The following is an 18,600-nucleotide window of genomic DNA, read 5'->3' as shown; positions in this document are numbered from 1 at the left end:
CCTTCTTCTGGGTCTTCTTCAAAGCCCCCACCACCCATGTCTGGGTTATCCTCGAAACCTTCCTGGTCTAGGTTTTGTTCTTGTTCGTTAGTTAAGAACTCCCCATCTTCATGAAAGTGGGAGTCCTCTTCAGTGAGGTCATATAACTCTACATCCTCTTGGGGGGGAGGGGGGGGTTAAACAGCCTAGGGTACTTAGCCCTGGGATCCTCCAGAGGTCCCTCTCTTGGTCTCTTGGGTGTGGGTAGGTATTGCGTACACATAAAACTCTCCATTTTGTCCATACAAAACTGGAGTCTCTCTAAGGTCCTTTGTGGTAACCCAGAGCTGTCTGGGGGGGAAGGGAAGGCCTTCGGCCTGTAAACGCTTTGACCTATCCCATAACGCCGAGGATAAAGTCCCATCGCCTTCTGAGAAGCCTTCTAGTAGGCTAGGAGTCCCTTTCGACGGAGGAGGCAGATACTGCCTTCCTTCCGTCCCTTTTGGCGTTTCCCTGGCCTTGCGAGCAGTATTCGGCGTCTCTTTCGCCGTCCGTCTCTGGCTATCGGTGGAAACAATACGCGCCGAGCTCTCGACAACTGAATGGTCTGTCGAGGGTTCTTCTGGCATCGACTTTACAGGTGTCACGTTCTCTACGCCGATGGGCGCTCGCTGACGGGGCACATCGCCTGGCGGTTTGGTGATAGCGCCCTTATCTGGGGGTAGCCCAGTCGCTGGTCGCGTCTGCGGTTGCGAGGGGCGGCTTTGGACCCCTACGGTCTGTGGAGGCCGCCGGCAGGACCTGCGTCTCCGTTGGCGCTAATGCTTTCTTCGTCTTCGATGAGGAAGAGCCGTGGGTCGTGTGCTTATGTGAGTGTTTGTGTGCGTCAGTGTCGCCGGGGTGTTCATCCCCATAAGCAGGGCGTGAGCCAAGCTTGTTGGGGCCGGGGACAGACGACGAGGAGCGTGACCGCTCCCTAGAGGGGTGTACAACCTCCGAAGCGGAGGTCGGGTTATCACTTTCCTCGTCACGTTTGGCAGCGGCGGGTGAGGAATCAGACCTAGACATGGCGTAGGCTGCCCACCTCTTTACCCTGCAGTCCTTTAAAGTCTTAGGCTTAAGAAGCTTACAGGCCGCACAACCATATTCTTTGTCGTCGAGGGGCAAGCAACGGTTGCACCATTTGTGCTGGTCTTTCCAGGTGAATTTGCCCTTGCAGCGCGGGCAAAATCTAAATGGTGTCCCTCTCCATAGCTGAGGAAACGATCAGACGTGATAACAACCCCGAAGGAAAAGGTGGGGAAAGAGAAAGGCATTCTTAAAAGAGAAGCAAGAAATGTCCCACGACCCCACTCTCCCTACTGTTTGAGTCCCGCGAGGCCAGGCCACGTGTTCGGCGACGCCGAAGGATCTCCTCTGTCGAAGGCACAGCCGTCAAAGATCTTGTCGGCAGAGAACAGCTTCGTCGAAGGAGGAACCTAACGTAAGGTAAAGTTAAATAATGACCAAATGGTCGAGTGAATATTTGCAATGTCTCTCGAGGAGCTCCGTGTAAAGGCAACCAATATCTGGGCGGAAAAAAAACAATCTGAGGGACCTTGACGCGTGAGGGATTGTGGGTACACTGCACGTCACTATAGGGATAGTGTTACAGACACGCCTTGTCGATGTCCCCTTTTCGACTACGAAAAACAAAATGCAATACTCTGCAGTAACCACTGGATGTTGGGCTATGCACAGCATGTGATTCTAAGCAGATTAACAAACATCAGAAACAACCATTTTTGTGTTGAGGCGGTGTTGAAAAAAAGCCAGATACAAAAAGGACCCGAATATCTAGAAAAAACAATTCTATTCAACGTTATCTTTTAGTGAGCTGTAAAGAAGTCCAGATTCAGCTAAATGTTGTGTCCTCCAAATTCAGTGGTGCTGATGAACATTTAGGATATGGACGGTGTGAGGAATGAAAACAAATTAGGACCATATACATAGCACTCATCACAAACATTACTGCACTTAAGTGTTCTTACTAAACTTAATAGCAGCCAGGTACCGCTCTATTCATGTACCAGGCACCCACTGCTGCATGTTCATACATTTACAAAATGGCCCCACTAATTCTCATGAACCTCCACCAACCCAGCTAGGCTAGCCTTGGATCTGTGTCAGATCGGCTTTCACAGACAGTCGTTCTGAGCCCTCAAAGGCCCGAGGGTCAGCCATGATCCGCAGCTACCACCATCAACTCCTGAAGAGCTTCCAACACAGCCTGCACCACAGCACATTGATGCAGTGTGCTGCCCAACTTCACCTCCGAGCGTTGACGGACAGCTCAGCCTCTTCCTGATGCTGGATTAGTTCTGGATAGGGACTAATGAGCAATATGAGCTATGAGCACTTTGGTGAAGTGCCCTCCCTGACATCTAGAATGGTGGAGCAGCAAGCCTTTTCTCATTGCCCCGATCATGAGGCGCAATGTGCAGCACAGAAGAAAGATGGATGAAACGGCGAGAGGAGCGAGGGGTTGGAGGCACTGGAGAACCAGAGATGCGAGGAAAGTAATGCAGTATATATGAACGCAGGCAGTGCGGAAGACCTGCGATAGTTAAGACATTTAGCTAAGAAGCAGTAGCAAGAATGAGAGCAGCATCAGACAGCAGGATAGCAGAATGCCAGAGTGAGAAGTAGATGGGGGAACGCCAGATGCTGCAACCATCCAGAGGTCCTGGAGAGCTACCAGTTTTGGAGAGCTACGCAAAGGATCAGACTGGGAGACAAGCTGAACACAAGCGAACAGAGGTTTGCAGGCATCCGTCATTGTGGAAGGAGAGGATCGAGGAAAAGGCCACAAAACAGAGGCTTTGTCCAAAGAAAAAGATGTTAAAGACCTTTGACAAAGAGATCCCAGTACCCACTGAGAACATGAAGAGAGGCTACATGCTGCAATGAGAAGTCAAAGTCCCTAAATGTTTTTCATAAAGAGAATGGGAAGAGGCTCGGAGAAAACAAACTTGTCAAACTAAATCTGAAAGCTAGACAGGATGTGAAACCAAATTCATAACACACATTTTAAAAACGGTGGCAAACTAATTAACTGTTTTGAACTCTACACATCCTTTCCAGCCCTTCATATTTGGGCAATCAACAACGCGCCCAATAACTTTGCTATGGATGCCCACAGTCAAACAAAACACAGGCACAACTTGCCTTTTTCCATGCTAAGGCAGGCTCTTGCTTGAGAAGTTCACTCAGAGCTGGGGAGTTTCCACTAGCGGCTCCCTGTAACCATTCTTTTTCCACGGGGTCCAGCTGAAAAAATGAAATTAAGTGTTAGCAAGTGAAATTAATGGGATCTATGTGAATTCCCTGCAGGCCACTTTTGCCAAGTCCAGTTACCTATGCCTGGCTTTTGGTGCTGCGGGGTACCTCATTTCGTGTACCCAGGGACACACTTTCTTGTGCAGGGGACATCCCAGCCAGGGGACCCTCAGCCCATCCACCATCGCACTTCTCTTGTGCGCGGGCACATCCCTAATCTCTCACTGTGCCCCGCTCATTCCCATCCCACAAACCGTCTCCCGCCCCCTTACTCCATGCCCTGCCAAAATGAAACCCCAGCTCCCCCCCCCCCACTCAGTTTGGGCAAAGTGGCCTCACTGGAAATAGCCCTCAATACAAGTGGGTATTATCACTTGAATGTGGGCACAGGATCCCAAGTGATACTAAAAAATACAATAAAACACAAGCCAGCATAACATCGAGACAGGGAGGAGTAACTATCAGACTCATCACAGGTATTTGGTATAATACTCACTGCCACAGATGCGGATCCCATGCTGCTACCTCCATCTTCAAAAACATCCTGGTCTGAATCCTTTGTGAAAGGAGAAATCTGTTAAAAGTTATAGGACAACTTATTCAGAGTCACACAATTCGATCCTCCTCACTTTCAGCTGCTGTCGTTTTCCCCCAGGAAATTACTTGCACATGGACCAAGAAGCTACTTTTTATCCAGTTTGCCGGCTTTCGTAATTGCACCTTGTGGTTAGATTCTAAATAAAACAAAGGGGGGTCTGGGAATCTCTCTACCAGCACGAACACAGCCCAATGACCTGTTCTTGGGTGAATAACCCCTGGGAGAGACTCTACCAAGTCTTTAGCTCACTGTCCCTTTCACAGAGAAGAAATTTCCCCGCATATCAGCCTTTGTCCTGCCCAGGGGCAGTCCAGCGCCGAAATGCTAGGCAATTCTCCTTTGAACAAGAGTACCATCAGTAACCCCATACACGTGTTTCAGCCTTGTTGGGCATCATCAGTGAGGTGAAACTGTTGCCTCTCTAAGACCAGTGAGCAAGGGGTCCACGTCTGGATCGCCCTGTTAACTTAGGGTGAAACCCAAAGTTAATTCATGCAAAACAAAGGGGGGTCTGGGAATCTCTCTACCAGCACTGATGATGCCCAACAAGGCTGGTACTCTTGTTCAGAGGAGACTTGCCTAGCATTTCGGCGCTGGACTGCCCCTGGGCAGGACAAAGGCTGATATGCGGGGAAATTTCTTCTCTGTGAAAAGGACAGTGAGCTAAAGACTTGGTAGAGTCTCTCCCAGGGGTTATTCACCCAAGAACAGGTCATTGGGCTGTGTTCGTGCTGTTAGAGAGATTCCCAGACCCCCCTTTGTTTGCATACATTAACTTTGGGTTTCACCCTAAGTTAACAGGGCAATCCAGACGTGGACCCCTTGCTCACTGTTCTTAGAGAGGCAACAGTTTCACCTCACTGATGATGCCCAACAAGGCTGAAACACGTGTATGGGGTTACTGATGGTACTCTTGTTCAGAGGAGAATTGCCTAGCATTTCGGCGCTGGACTGCCCCTGGGCAGGACAAAGGCTGATATGCGGGGAAATTTCTTCTCTGTGAAAAGGACAGTGAGCTAAAGACTTGGTAGAGTCTCTCCCAGGGGTTATTCACCCAAGAACAGGTCATTGGGCTGTGTTCGTGCTGGTAGAGAGATTCCCAGACCCCCCTTTGTTTGCATAGATTCTAAATAGTCTGAAAATATTTAGAAAAATCCTTAGGCTTTTCGGAGAGCCTGTAATAAAACCCTTATGACATAAGAAAAATCAGAATCTTCTTAGTTTATCAAGACAACCCTCAGATTCTTTTGTTAGACAAGAAAAACTAAATATGGATATGCAAACAGTGCCTGTGACCCAAGACAAGACTGTACCCGCAAGCCAAAAACAGAGCAGAGCCCAGATGAGTGCCAGAAAAGAGGTGAGAATATAACAATGGCAGCCAGAATCCATAATGCAAGATTGCACGAAAGCCCAGAACCTCATTTACGAGGATGCAGCATCAGAACTCTTGTAGAGTATCAACACCAAGATCTCAATGCATCACCAGAGTCCAAATCCCAAGATTGAATCTCACCAGCAAAGCCTAAAAGCTAACATGTGAGCGAGCCAGGCAAGCCGAGAGACAGCAATGCAAGCTCACGGCCAGAGCCCACAACTTGGACACTTGACTTGACTGCTTAGAGATGATTGGACAGTGCCAGGGGCAGGGAGCGAGGAATGGGTTAAGGATTGGGAATGCCAACTGATGCAAATTTGGCCCAGACTCTTTTTTTAAATGATTTTATTGATTCAACAAACAAAACATAACTCACACTCCCGACATTTTAAGTTACAAGTGTTATAGCATACGTTACATATTTTCTACTTAATGCCTTCCCCCCACCCTTCCCCTTAAACTCGAGCACTCCCTCCTATACCTCTGGCTCCCGTTGCTCAGCATTAGTTCTCTTTCTGGTTCTCGGCCGGGTCGTCATCAATGGGGTCACTTTGGGTGTACCCATGCAACGAGGCTATCATTTGTCTCCATTCCATCAGTGGTCCCACTTCCTTACCCTCCCCTCTGTATGCCGCCTCATACCATGCTACTGTCTCAGCGTCTGCCCATTTTAGGAGGTCCCTCCACCACATTTCTAGTCTGGGTCTATGAGCGACCTTCCAGATCATGGCGATTCTCCTCTTTCCCAGGTATGTATGCCAAGACTGACTTTATATATGTGTCTCAAGTTCAGCGGCCTGGTGAATCCCCCCCAGCATGCACGCCCATATGGATTCCACATCTAATTTAATTCCCTTTTCAGATAGCTTGTGTTTAATTTCCCCCCCAGAACTTCCCAACCTCCGGGCATGCCCAGAACATGTGAAACAACCCTGCTCCCCCCTCTCGACACTTGGGGCATTTTTGTGCCTCTGCGTTTCCAAATTTTCCTATCAATTGGGGGGTCATATATGCTCTGTGGGTAACAGTTGGATTTGTTGTAACCTGGCATTTCTGGACACCTTTTTGTGGCATCTTTGGGCCCTCTCGCATTGCCCATCTTGCATGGCCTCTCCCGCCTCCCCCTCCCAGTCCCGCCGCAACTTGAGCGGGTCTTTTCCCACCCTTGACATTGTTAATTCGTATATCCAGGATATTTCATGCCCTCCCTCCGAGATGTCATACATCGTTTCAATGGCAGTATCCGGTTGCTCCGCTGGCGCTATTTCGGACCACTTTTCTTTCACCCTTTTGACTATTTTTCTGTATGTGATATGCTGTCCCTCCTGTACCCCGGTTCCGTCCGTCATTGTTTGGAAATCGATAGCCTCCCCCTCTTGCCAAATATCCCCTAGGGTAGCCAGGCCCACTGGCTCCCAATATTTCCGGATCGCTTTTCTTAGTTGGTCATCTGCTCCACATAGCGCCACGAGTGGTGCTTGCGGGGAGCACAGGGTCAAGCCTATCATAACCTCCCAGCCCAATGTTAACAATCTCGACCTATTCTGCATCTCCGACTTGGGTAGCCATATTAGTTCTCGCAGGATGTATGGGGCACTCTCCATCAGCAGCCTGGATTTTGCTGTCTCGTCCTACGCTAGCTACCTGGCTACATATTGTAATTGCGCCGCTAGGTGGTAAATCTCAAAATTCGGTAAGTTTATCTGTTTCTTGTGTTATGCCATAGGAAACCTCTGCACAGGCTGTGTAGTTTAGTGAAGAAGCGCCTAGGCACCATGTATGGGATATTTGTGAAGAAATGCAATAGCCTAGGCAGGACCACCATTTTCAACAGGGCCGCCCTTCCTACCATGGCCAGGGGGAGCTTTGCCCAGAACTCTATGCTATTCTTGACCCCCTCCACTGCTTTCTCTGTATTATGCTTATACTCCGCTGCCACGGTATGGTAGATGTTGATCCCCAGGTATCTAAACGTTTTGGTCTGCCAAGCTATCTGCAGGGTGGGTAGGTTTAGCTGTGGTATGCCTTTGTATCTACCCAGGGGGAACATGCTCGATTTCTTGGGGTTGACCGTTATCCCGGACAGAGCCGTGTAGCGCTACATCCCTTCTAGGATGTATTGCAAGTTTTCCTCCGGGTAACGCAGGTACAGGAGCATATCGTCTGCATACATTGATATCAAGTGCGGTCCCCCTTTGGTGTGCACCCCGACCTACTGTATTGCTGTCTTAGATAGATTGCTAGTGGCTCGAGTGCAGGGATGTACAGCACCGGAGACCATGGACAACCTTGCCTCGTGCCCCTACTTAGTTGCCACCTCTCCGAGATGATCGCTTCCGTTTTTACTCTGGCTGTAGGGGAGCTATACAGCATTTTCACCCATCTTAGGTACCCAGGTCCCATCCCGTATTCCTTTAAAGCCGCCATCAGCCATGGCCACCGTACCGAGTCAAAGGCCTTGACTGCATCTAGCGAAACTACCGCTATTTCATTTGGGTCGCCCTCTGTTCGCTCTATGATGTGGTGGGGCCTCCTACGGTTATTAGATATGCCCCTGGCCGGGACATACCCAGTTTGATCGGGGTGTATTAGTTTATCACCGGTTTAAGTCTATTCGCGAGTACTGCCATGAGGATTTTGCTGTCTTGGTTCAGCATAGACAATGGTGTATACGACCCACAATCTACGCTGGGCTTGTCTGGTTTGAGGGGGGGAATGATTACCGCCTCTCACAGCGATTCCAGCAATCTTCCCTTCTCGTATGCCTCATTCAACATTGCCAGTAGTGGGGGGGGGGGGGAAGGACCTCTTGTCTGTATGTTTTATAAAAATTTGCTGGGGAGCCCATCCGTGCCTGGGGCTTTGCACGTGGGTAGATGCATCACCACCGCTTCTAGTTCCTCCAGTGTAACTGGGGCTTCTAGGTTCTCTCCATCCTCTGCGCTTAATTTGAGCAATCCTATGTCTTCCAGGATCTCCTGCGTCTCCCTCTCCATGTTCTCCCCCATGTCTGCGTAGACGTGTTTGTAATATCTGAGGAAGCTCTTGTTCACCGTTTCCTGAGTATTCTAGACTTTTCCCGCCTCTCCCACTATCTCTCTAATTGCGGGCCTTCGTGCCTCGATTTCATAAAGCCATGCTACCAGCCTCCCTGGTTTGTCCCCTCCAGCGTGTTGTCGTTCGATATATTTCTTATAGTTCAGGTTGCTAAGCCTCTCCCATAGCTCCCCGCCAGCCAATAGCAACTGGCTCGCACCTTCCACTTGTTCCTGCGAGGTCCCCTCTTTTTCCATTATTGTTTCCAGCCTCTTTTCTATATCCCACAGCTCCTGCTCTGTATCCCCCTGAAGCCCTTTAGATTTGGATATGGCTGCTCCCCTTATTACCACCTTGAAGGCCTCAAAGGGTCCCCTCCGATTCCACGCTTCCCGTGTTGTGCTCAAAATAACTTATTATCTCTTCCCGTATGTCCCCTCGGAATGTGGTGTCTCTCAATGCCTCAGCTCCAAGTCTCCATGTTGGAATTCTGGCTCTTGGGGGCTGGTGCCGCCACTCCAGGACCAAAGGGGAATGGTCCGATAGTATCCTGGCTTTGTATTCTGAGCCCACTACTTCCCCCGCTATGCCGAGGGTGGTGAACAAGTAATCCAGCCTGGAGTACAAATTATGCGGGGCCACGTAGTGCGAGTAGTGTCTTGCTGTCGGGTGTTGCCGTCTCCAGATATCCTCGAGCCCAAAGTCTCTCAGCAGGGCCCGTAATGCTCTTGCTGCGGGGGTGGGTTTATCTAATTTCGTATACGATCTGTCTAGTTTAGGGTCTAGCGTACAATTGAAGTCCCCCCCCATATGATCGCCCCGCCAGTGAGGGCGTTGACCTTTCTATATAACGTTTAACAGCAAGTCATTGTATCTTGGTTGGGGGCATACGTGTTTATGCTTAGTTCCCTATTCTCCAAGAGCCCCCGGAGCGCTACCATCCTCCCATCTGGTTCCACCATGGTCTGTAATATCTGAAAAGGCACCTGTGGTGCCACCCAAATGATCACCCCCCTAGCATATGCTGAATATGTTGCACCTTTGGTAATTCCTTTCCACTTTTTTTTAAATCACCTCCTGTTTCTCCTTAGTGAGGTGGGTTTCTTGCAACAGGCCTGTATCTATTTTTTGCCTCCTCAAGTACATCATCACTTTATTTCTCTTCAGGTAGGTGTTGAGCCCCCTGACGTTCCAGGTTATTATTCTGAGGTCACCCATCGCCCTTCCGGTTCCTCCTCCCGTCCCTCCCTCCCTCATAATCATTAGCCCGAGAATACTTAACATAGGTTACGCGCAGAGGCACGCAGGTGCTTGCTCGTTCCCTAACCACCATCACTTCAAACGTGCGCCCTTTCCACTGCAAATACCTGGGTAAGTGTTCCCCTTCTATCTCTTGCAGCAACATGGATTCCACGTACTCTGTGGGGTTCGATCCCCTTCTCCCTCGGGAAGCCCCAACAATGCGTATATTGTTCCTTCGCGCCCGTCCCTCGGCTTCTTCGGCTCTACTCTCCATGTTGCCCACCTGTTGACGCAGCGTGTGGATCTCTGAGGCGTGCGAGGCGCAAGCTGCTGTGTTGGCCCCCACTTGTTTTTCCAGTTCTCCCGTGCGATCCGCTTTTGCCCTTACATCTTGTCTCAGGAGGTGTAGATCTATTTGTACTGCGTCTATTTTGGATTCCAGCGCCACCTTCAGTGTGATCATGGCGACTTCCATTTTCGTTTCCCACACCGCTTCAGGTCTGCAATGGCTTCCAGGATTTGCCGGTCCCCCTGCGCTGGGGATACGTCCAGCTGGGCACTTCTGTCCTTGCTTCTGGCGTCTTCTGTTGGATGCAGGGTCTTGGTGTAGTCCTCCATCGTAGGTTGTTTCCCTTTCGTCTTATTGGGCTTGGTTGCCATGTCTGGTGCTGTGCCAGGTGAGCGGGCACCCTGTTTCAGATGGTGTACTTTGTTGCCGCTGTCGGGGGCTCAGCTTGTGTGTGTGGGTGGCTCTATTGTTCACTCTCAGGATGGTGGTCTCTCTTGGGCTCATTCAACTAAGTACTGTCTGGGTCAGTCCCATTTCTTTGTGGCATCCAATGTGGGCCGCCTTAACCTGTTCTGCGCCCCCTACGCCACCCTTCTGTGCCATGGCTCGTGTCTTCACCGGTGGTGTTCCAGCGGGAGGTGTCCTGGTGTAGTGCGACGTGTGGGCTGCGTAATGGCTCGGCGGAGCCTTCTCCACACTTGTCTTCAGGGGTGGGTTTCAGCATCTTTGGGCTCCTGGCCTGTCCGTTCTGGTGGTCATTCCGCAGGTGACCCAGGCTATGCCCCCACTGGGAATCCGTCAGTGCCCAGGTTGCAGCTACATGTATGGTCCCGTTCAGCACGTGTGTCTGTCAGGTTGCCTGGTGCAGATGGGCCACAGTGTGAACCAGCCCCTGTGTGCCCGTGGCCAGCGGTGCATTACTTGTCATGTGAGCAATTGCTTGTCCCAAACTTCATGGAGCGGTTCATCCGTAAGGCTGGGTGTCCACTTATTGCGGGGTTTTATGGTTTGCTACCCGTGTTCGTTTCTTGTTTTGTTGTGGGGGCGCTGGTCCCACGGTTCTGCAGAGGGCCGGCCCCCCCTTTCGCTTCGTTTGTTTCTGTTCCCGGCTCGTGTCCACGGGCCACCCTAGGAGCCGGATGGTGTGTGCTCCCTCAGTGCGCTCTCCTGACACCTCGAATTCGGCAGAGACTCTGTTACTCTGGAGAATGCCTGGGGTCCTTTGAGCGGCTTACGAAATAAGGGGTTTGGGGTGGCAGTTGAGTCACTGTTAAAGTGTTGAATTGTTCTTCGGGGCTGACTGTTGGGTTGGGGCTAGTTGCCCCATGGATTAGCGGCTTTGCTCTTATGTTGTTCCCAGGTTGGAGTGGGATGGGGGAGGGAGGGGAGGTCTTGCTCACCTCACCACTGGTGCAGCACTTCATCATGGCACAGGTCGGGGCTCGGGCAGCAGGACTCGACCGCAGCTTAGAACATGTGCCAAGAGCCACATGCACTGTGCTGGTAACACACCATTGCTGACAGCAGCGTAAAAGAACTATGCATGGTTATGTGCAATGTACAGGGCCTTTACTCCCCTGAAAAGCAGAAATCAACTTGCCATAGGCTCAAAGATATATCAGCCGGCATTCTGTCTGCTGGAGACTAATCTAGCAGCAGACGAACGGCGCATTAAGTTTGGACGGTTCTGAAATCGTACTTCGCCACATCGGGGGGAAAGAAAGGAGGGGTGTAGCTATTCAGCAAGTCACAGTGGAACAGGACCCAATGGGCAGATACATATTGGTAAAGGGGCGCCTATATGAAGAAACTCACATTCGCATCACTGCACTTGAAATGTATCTAGTCCCATGGCTCCTCTACCACTGCCTTGATCTGTCCATTGCGATCTACAAAAAGGGCCTGGGGGAGATTGCAGAAAGGGATGAAGTTTGTTTGGTGCAGGAAAAAGCTGCGGGTAGCCAGGAGTGTGATGCTCAGGGATGTCCCCAGTGGCTGTCTTGAGAGCCCCAGATGTCTCCAGGTACAGCCTGGCGGCGCAACTATCCTTCTCCTCCGCGTGGCAAGAGACAGACTATCCACCCCAATGGAGGCACATAGGAGATTTTTGGGCCTCAGCCCCCCTTAATGCCCTACCCCAGCTGAAGCAGACTCAGCAGGCCCCTGAAGTAGGCCCACCGGCTTCTACAAAGAACTCCATTCATTGCTGGAGGGCAGTTTGCCGATGGGACGTCAACACCATATTGGGACCACAAACCCCAGTTTGGAACAACCCTAAGTTCACACCTGGTTGTAACTTGGCAGGGTACTGCAGATGGCAAGAGAGGGGCTCATCCCAGCTGAAAGATTTCTTTAGTGGAGGAGTTCCCTTGTCCTTTGAGGAGTGCAAGTCCAAATTCCAAACCCCTAAGGAAGAGAGATTTAGATATACTCGGCTTCAGCATTGGATGTCGCACCAAAAGACGAAAACATTCAAGGGCAAGGAGCTGAACGCACTAGAGCCAACCTTGACCGCCACAACACCCAGGGGCAAGATGTGTACCCTCTACAAACTGCTGGACAGATCAGACCCCTCCAAGAAGAAGAGCTACATGTCCAGGTGGGAAAGGGACATGGGGAGAGAGTTGCGGGCTGAGGTGTGGAATCAGGTCTGGGCCCGCACATTAAGAAGCTCCAGGTGCATCACAAACAGGGAGGGGGCAGCAAAGGTGTGCTACAGGTGGTATAGAAGTCTTGCCTAAAACCAACCCCTCGCCATCTCCCCTAGGCTGGAGGGGGTGCACAACAACAGGCTCACTTTACCACCCCCTGTGGTCCTACAGGCCTGATTCTAGAAGGAGGTTCTGGCACAAATTAAACATATAACAGGGCTGATGATCCCCTGGGATACGGGTGGTGGTGCTGAGGGGCGATACAGGAGATGGAAGGTATCCCCCTGATGGGCCCCATGGCGGAATTCATTATGCACCTCCTCACGGCGGCAACATTTATAACAGCACACCTCAGTAAGAACCGGGAGGGACTGGCGATCATTATATGGGGGTAAAATGCTGGGACATAGCGGTGGGGGGGGGGGGGGGAATGATCACTTCATTGCGCATGGGGAGCCTGGGAAAATTCCACAGTACTTGGTCCCCCTTCCATGAATATGCAGACCGGTTCCTGGGGGTGGTGCATAAGCGGGCAAGCCTCAGATGGCTCACAAAGCACTAAGACCTAGGCAAGAGGGAGAGACGCCTAGGTAGTCTGGACTATCAATTGACGTAAGGTGCCTTACTATTCTATCTACTGCATGATGTAATATCACCGAGATCTGCATACTGCAGAAACTGTGAAGTCGTTAAATGCACTATGCAGGCACTGTGATTGTCCCTGTGATTATGTTTGTTGATTGCCCCACCCCTCTTTCCCTTTGTTTCTTGATTCTACATTAAATAAAAATGCATTCAAAAAAAGAAAAGAAAAAAAGGTGACCCCCCACCTTGTCTAATTTTTCTTTTTTTAAGTGCACTTGGCTAATCATAACCTTAGGCACATACACATATAAAAAAAGAAGCAGTTAACAACATCATAGTTATTCTACACAGTTAAATAACAAAATCTAATAATTTAAAAAGGTCTGATTAATACTTTGAAGGTAAACCCAAAAATTCACGCCATATGTAAAATGCAGCAGCAGTAATAAGCAGTGATTTGGCAGAATAGATGGAACTCCATAATTGATCTGATATGACAAATGCAGTATTATGCAACAAGCAGGACCTGCTGTTAAAAATAGGGCGAGAAGTTTCCCTGGAGGTGTTACAAAGCCTACAAACTCTCATTAGCGGTATATTCCGCCAACTGCCGGCAGGGTTCGAAATTGAGATTCGATGAGGAGCTAAAACCAGCTCCTGGGTGTCAGGCATCACCCTCTTGGCAGGAGCTACCACAGGGGAACCAGGAGCTACCAGATATGCTCTTAACGTTTTGTCCACTTTGGATGAACCATTGTGTTTAAAATGTATATTAGATGTGTTCTAATTCTTCTTTATTAACATTCTCAAAAGTTAATGTCACATTTACATGTTTAGGAGGCACCAGTTAGCCCTAGGAGACAAAAGTATCTCCTAATAACCGTTGGTTTCAAGCTAACCAGGCTCTACTATGCTAGAAGCAGTAGCTAAACAGCTCCCAGCTCCCCTCAATTTCGAACCCATAGCCAGTATTCTCCCAAATAGGGAGGATGTTAAGTTGTAACAAGATTATGGACCTTCTTAGCTTCACATCACAAAATGTAGCGAGATAGGAACAAGTGGTTCCAAGTTGGTGGCTCTGGAGAATAAACTCACCATAGCATTCCTTCCCCTGCAATTTTTGTGGCCTCAACACTATCGCAATGTAGAAATGAGACAGAGCAGTTTCCATTAATCCATCAAGAAATCCGTTCAAACTAGGGGTACCCATCCGTGTGGCTAGAAGTCCGATTAAAGTGCAATCTCAAGGCAAGCAAGCAGAGAGCTGGCTATATAACTTGCACTGCCAGATTAACAAGCAGGATCTAGTTGAAATAACACCCAGATCCCTTCTTGCTGCCTCAACAGGGATCGATTGCAGCACACCTAAAATAATGGGCAAGATTTTAACCTTCAGCGTGTTCAAGGTCCAGGCCATACAATAATCCGGGCACAATGCTTGTACAGTATATAGACAATATCCCCTCTAAATTATTGTCTCCTTTTAGTGTGATAAACCTTTTAATAACTACCCACTTCCTCCAAATTTTGGAGGAAATGTGGTCTTCATAGAAAGGCTCTGCTGGATGGGATTTTATGAGAAAGCCTAAATATAGGTCATCTACGCCCTCCAGAGGATGCGGATTTAATTTCCAGACAAATTTGTATTGTGCAATTAATTTGCTGCCCAATATCAGGATTTTTCTTTTGGTTTCATTAATAATAGACAGCTGATTGTGCATAGAAGAAGAGAGCAGTTATAGACTGCTGCAGACTAATAGGGGTGCAATCGATTAGAACAGTGACGCCTGCATAAAGGATTCTTTGCCAATATGATTGGGGGAAATTGCACACCTGGCCAATAGCACTATCCATATCTGATATATAGAGATGGAACAGCAGGGGTTCCAAAACGCAACACTGCTTCAATCCCCGATTTGCGCTAACCTGCTTTGAAAGGGCTCCCTCTTGATTCATCTAGCGGTCACTTTAGTGTCACTGTTAGGGACTGGATAAAATACAAAAGGGTAGAGTTCAAGCCCCAGGTTTGTGCCATAATGAAGGTCATGAGACCGAATCAACCGCTTTAGAGAAGTCTATGAAACATATCCCCATTCAGTCGTCTATAGATTTCATTAGACAAAAAATGTAATGCATATAGATTGTTGATTGTGCAGTGACCCTTTCTAAAATCTTTTTGAAACTTACTAAGAAGATATTTCTCCTCAGTCCATTGTGACAGTTGCTTCAACAACAGATGCAAATAATTAAGAGCTAAAACCAAGCAACGCAAGTAGTCTATAATTGGAGGCATCTTCCCTGCCATCTTTCTTATAAACTGGAATCAGGATGGATTCCCTCCAACTATTAGGTATCGGACTACTTGCCATAATTCGATGGAATAGATTACAGAGCTGGCGTGCCCAAAATTCAGGGTTAGCCTTTAAGACCACGTTTGCGATAGTATCTGGCTGGATTTGGGCCCTGGAGGGCTTCAATTTACAAAATTGTCTGCGTCCCAATTAGGGATAGCCCTTCTTACAGAGTCATCGAAGGATAGATTAAGATGATGCAGAGTCATCCCAACATAGAGAGGAAAGATGTTCCTGCGATGCTTCTTCAGACACACTTAATTCCAGAGTGCTTGCATCAGTTAAGTGCGGTCTGTAGTACACGCAAAATGTCTTGTTGTCATTGGTTTTTAGGAGGCCGAACAAACTTCCAATTTACATTGTGCTTGTCATATCTGCCATCTCAACCAGTTTTTATACTTTGTGCCACGGGCAAGTGACATCCCTAGGAATACTAGACGAGTGAGTATGAGTCGAATAGGCCACATCACAATCACTAAAGCATGAGAAGGAACATGATGTACTTGATAAACATTCCAAATCTGGCGTGGTTAAAAGTTGCGTGCCAATCACATTATTATATTCTGGTTCGGAAGTCATGATTTGCCCAGTCTTGCCAGCTGGTTCCTTTAATTCTATGCAGAGTTTCAGTAAGGAGTGGTTATTGTCAATGATTGGGGAACCTACCATGTTTTCAAGGGTTACCCTCCCCTGTCAGACAATGGGCTTAAACATTATTCCAAGCCAACTGCTGTTCCATTTCTATTGCAGTCAGCAGTACTGCCATCAGTAGTCAATTTGTAGTCATCTGTGTTACTAGCCATGACAATCTTAATTAGCAAAATGGTTTGCGCAGGTTCGGCTGCATTATTAACTAATGTTTCTTTCCTGGATGCCGAAGTAGTATTTTTTGGAGAGGGCCGAGGCATCGAACTAAGGCAGTTTTTTTGCCTCTGCCATGGCACTATGCATGGCATATTTAGGTGCCCTCATTTTCTTCATTTTAGCGAAATTGAAGATTGAGGTTTAGACAAAAACCCTTATGCTCACTGTGTTAATTACCAGCTACCATAAGTTTCAGATAGGGAAATTGCCAGAGTCTACGCAAGCCAGGCACCCACCACAAAACTGGAGCACACAGTGCACCAAATATAGATAGGGGGCACCAAGGCTCAATCTACCCTTACCCACCACATTCCCACACAAAAAAACTGATCCTGCATTCCCTAGTAACACCACACGACTACGGCTTACTCCTGGGACCCGTTCTAATTTGCAGGGTGTGGTTGCAGTCGCTGCAGGTAACAGGGCCCACGGGTCTGCAGTCAGAACAAGGTCATGGGATGAGGAAACAGCAATGAGAGGGTAAGGTGGAATAGGGAGCAGCAATCGTTACTTGGCCAATACATGTGCAGCCAAGCCTGCCATCAAACAGGCTCAAGCAGTGGCCGGGACCAAGGCCAGGATCAACACCGGCAATACAGGATACCGGTCAGGATGGCTCTCGCTCCACAGAACCCACCGGGGACCACAGCAGAACATCTGGTACAGGATCAGCGAACCCCATGCTGTTTTATCACCTCTGCTCACCGTCTCAGAGTTGCTCCAGGTCCTTTGGGGTCCTTGCGTTCCAGCCGCCACCACAGCCGCACGGCAACGCGACAAAGCGCAGCACAACACTGAGGGGAGGTCCAAGGAAAGAACCCTGCAATGTGAAGCGTAGTACACGTGGTACGTGAATCGTCAAGCCGCACCAGTACTCAACATTCAGAACTGGCTGCTTCTGACAATTTCGGCCATGTTTCTCCGATCCAAAATCCAAGGCATGACCTCACTGCCAAAGTCGACAACTCAAGACACGAGGAGGCATTCAGAACCAAGTACCTAAAACATACTGTATCGCCACAGTCCAAAAAGGAAAGTATGGCAGCATTACTACAGATACAAAGTTAGGCACACACATTCTACGCAAATGTCCAGCACTGCAGAAATAAGCACATACACAGAACACAGGAACTGAGAAGAATGTGCACTGTGGCGAACCAAAAGATGGACATGGAGGAAATCCTTTTCAAGAACTATGATTGAAATAAAGGGAGTCAAAATACCTAACTGGCCCTACTGCTATGTGGGACGATCCAGACATTAAAAAAAAAGCTAAAGTGGGTCAAGTCCAAATCAAAATTTCTCCAGTCCGAATCCCAGCAGACTAACTGGCCCTACCTCTTTAGGAAAAACAGCTAACCAAAAAAGGGAAATGGAAGGCTTTGTTCAATATCCTTGTCCGCTTGGCCCAATTTCTATTTGGTGTGCTTGGGTTTTCAAAGGTTTCTTCTAAACACGACCACAGGATATTCTTCCAAGACTTTATATGAAGTTGGGGTTTCACTTTCTTCTCCGATCAAAGAAAACTGTCTCTTGTTGTAACAGCTCTAATCCTCCAGGTAAACAACAAAACAAAACACTCCCTCCTTCAAGGTGTTGGGCTCTCCACACGGTTTTCAGATCCTTGTATATGTTATTTACTTGCATCCAAGTTGTTTCAAACAGGGCGACTGTTCACCCTATTTTATCAAAGTTCTGTACCTTCTGTTACTTGTTCAGCCATGATTCAAAGTTTCCTTCTTTCTTACTTGATCGCCCTTTCTTAGGGTATTTGTACATGCAGATTTCTCAGGCTCCTGTAGCCTAGATAGCTTTCCCAGTTCTTAGTCACGCGATAGGTAGATTCCACTGCAGGTATTTCCATCGAGGGAGAAATCATTTATTTTTTTCAACTAATTTTACCACAAACATATGTGGAGGGGTGTGTTAGGGTAATACAGTTCGAGGGGGGCAGGTTCTGCGAGGGGTTTCACCCACATATAGTTGCAGTAAAATGTCCAAAAAAAATAAATAACTTAAATGATTTCTCCTTCGTCATTTCTCCTTTCATAGGGAATTTACACATTCAGGTCTCACAGGCTCTTGTAACGTTTATAGCTTCCAGCCGTTCTACACCGTGGTGATACCACTTCTGGTGTTCCCTTTTTTTATTCTCAGGTTTCTCCAGCATGGGTCTGGCATGGATTCACATGCTCAAGAATATTCCCAGTGAGGCTGGGAATCCTCAGTAAAAGAAAAAAACTGTTTCACTTTACAACTGTATTTCTTCTCTAAAGCAATCACTGTCCCTTGGGTCATACTGCCACCAT

At 48.5% G+C, this 18,600-nt stretch overlaps 1 protein-coding gene across 2 annotated transcripts in view; it reads right to left on the bottom strand.

The window, feature by feature from the left end:
- Nucleotides 1–3,129: 3,129 nt before the first annotated feature.
- Nucleotides 3,130–18,600, bottom strand: part of LOC138580659 (ankyrin repeat domain-containing protein SOWAHA-like) — a 228,044-nt gene continuing 212,573 nt past the window's right edge. Inside the window, exons 6-7 of one of the 2 annotated variants that reach the window (XM_069651375.1) lie at nucleotides 3,794–3,871; nucleotides 3,130–3,288 (exon numbers count right to left, since the gene is read on the bottom strand). In XM_069651375.1, coding sequence (XP_069507476.1) covers nucleotides 3,145–3,288; nucleotides 3,794–3,871 — 222 coding nt within the window. In that variant the 3' untranslated portion in view covers nucleotides 3,130–3,144. The remainder of the gene's footprint in view (nucleotides 3,289–3,793; nucleotides 3,872–18,600) is intronic. The other variant, XM_069651376.1, reaches the window with a different exon arrangement.

This window comes from Ambystoma mexicanum, chromosome 3p (genome assembly GCF_040938575.1).
Source record: "Ambystoma mexicanum isolate Mex_15411 chromosome 3p, UKY_AmexF1_1, whole genome shotgun sequence".
Taxonomy (NCBI): domain Eukaryota; kingdom Metazoa; phylum Chordata; class Amphibia; order Caudata; family Ambystomatidae; genus Ambystoma; species Ambystoma mexicanum.
Note: the sequence above shows the minus strand (reverse complement) of the source record. Positions and strands in the feature narration are given on the sequence as shown.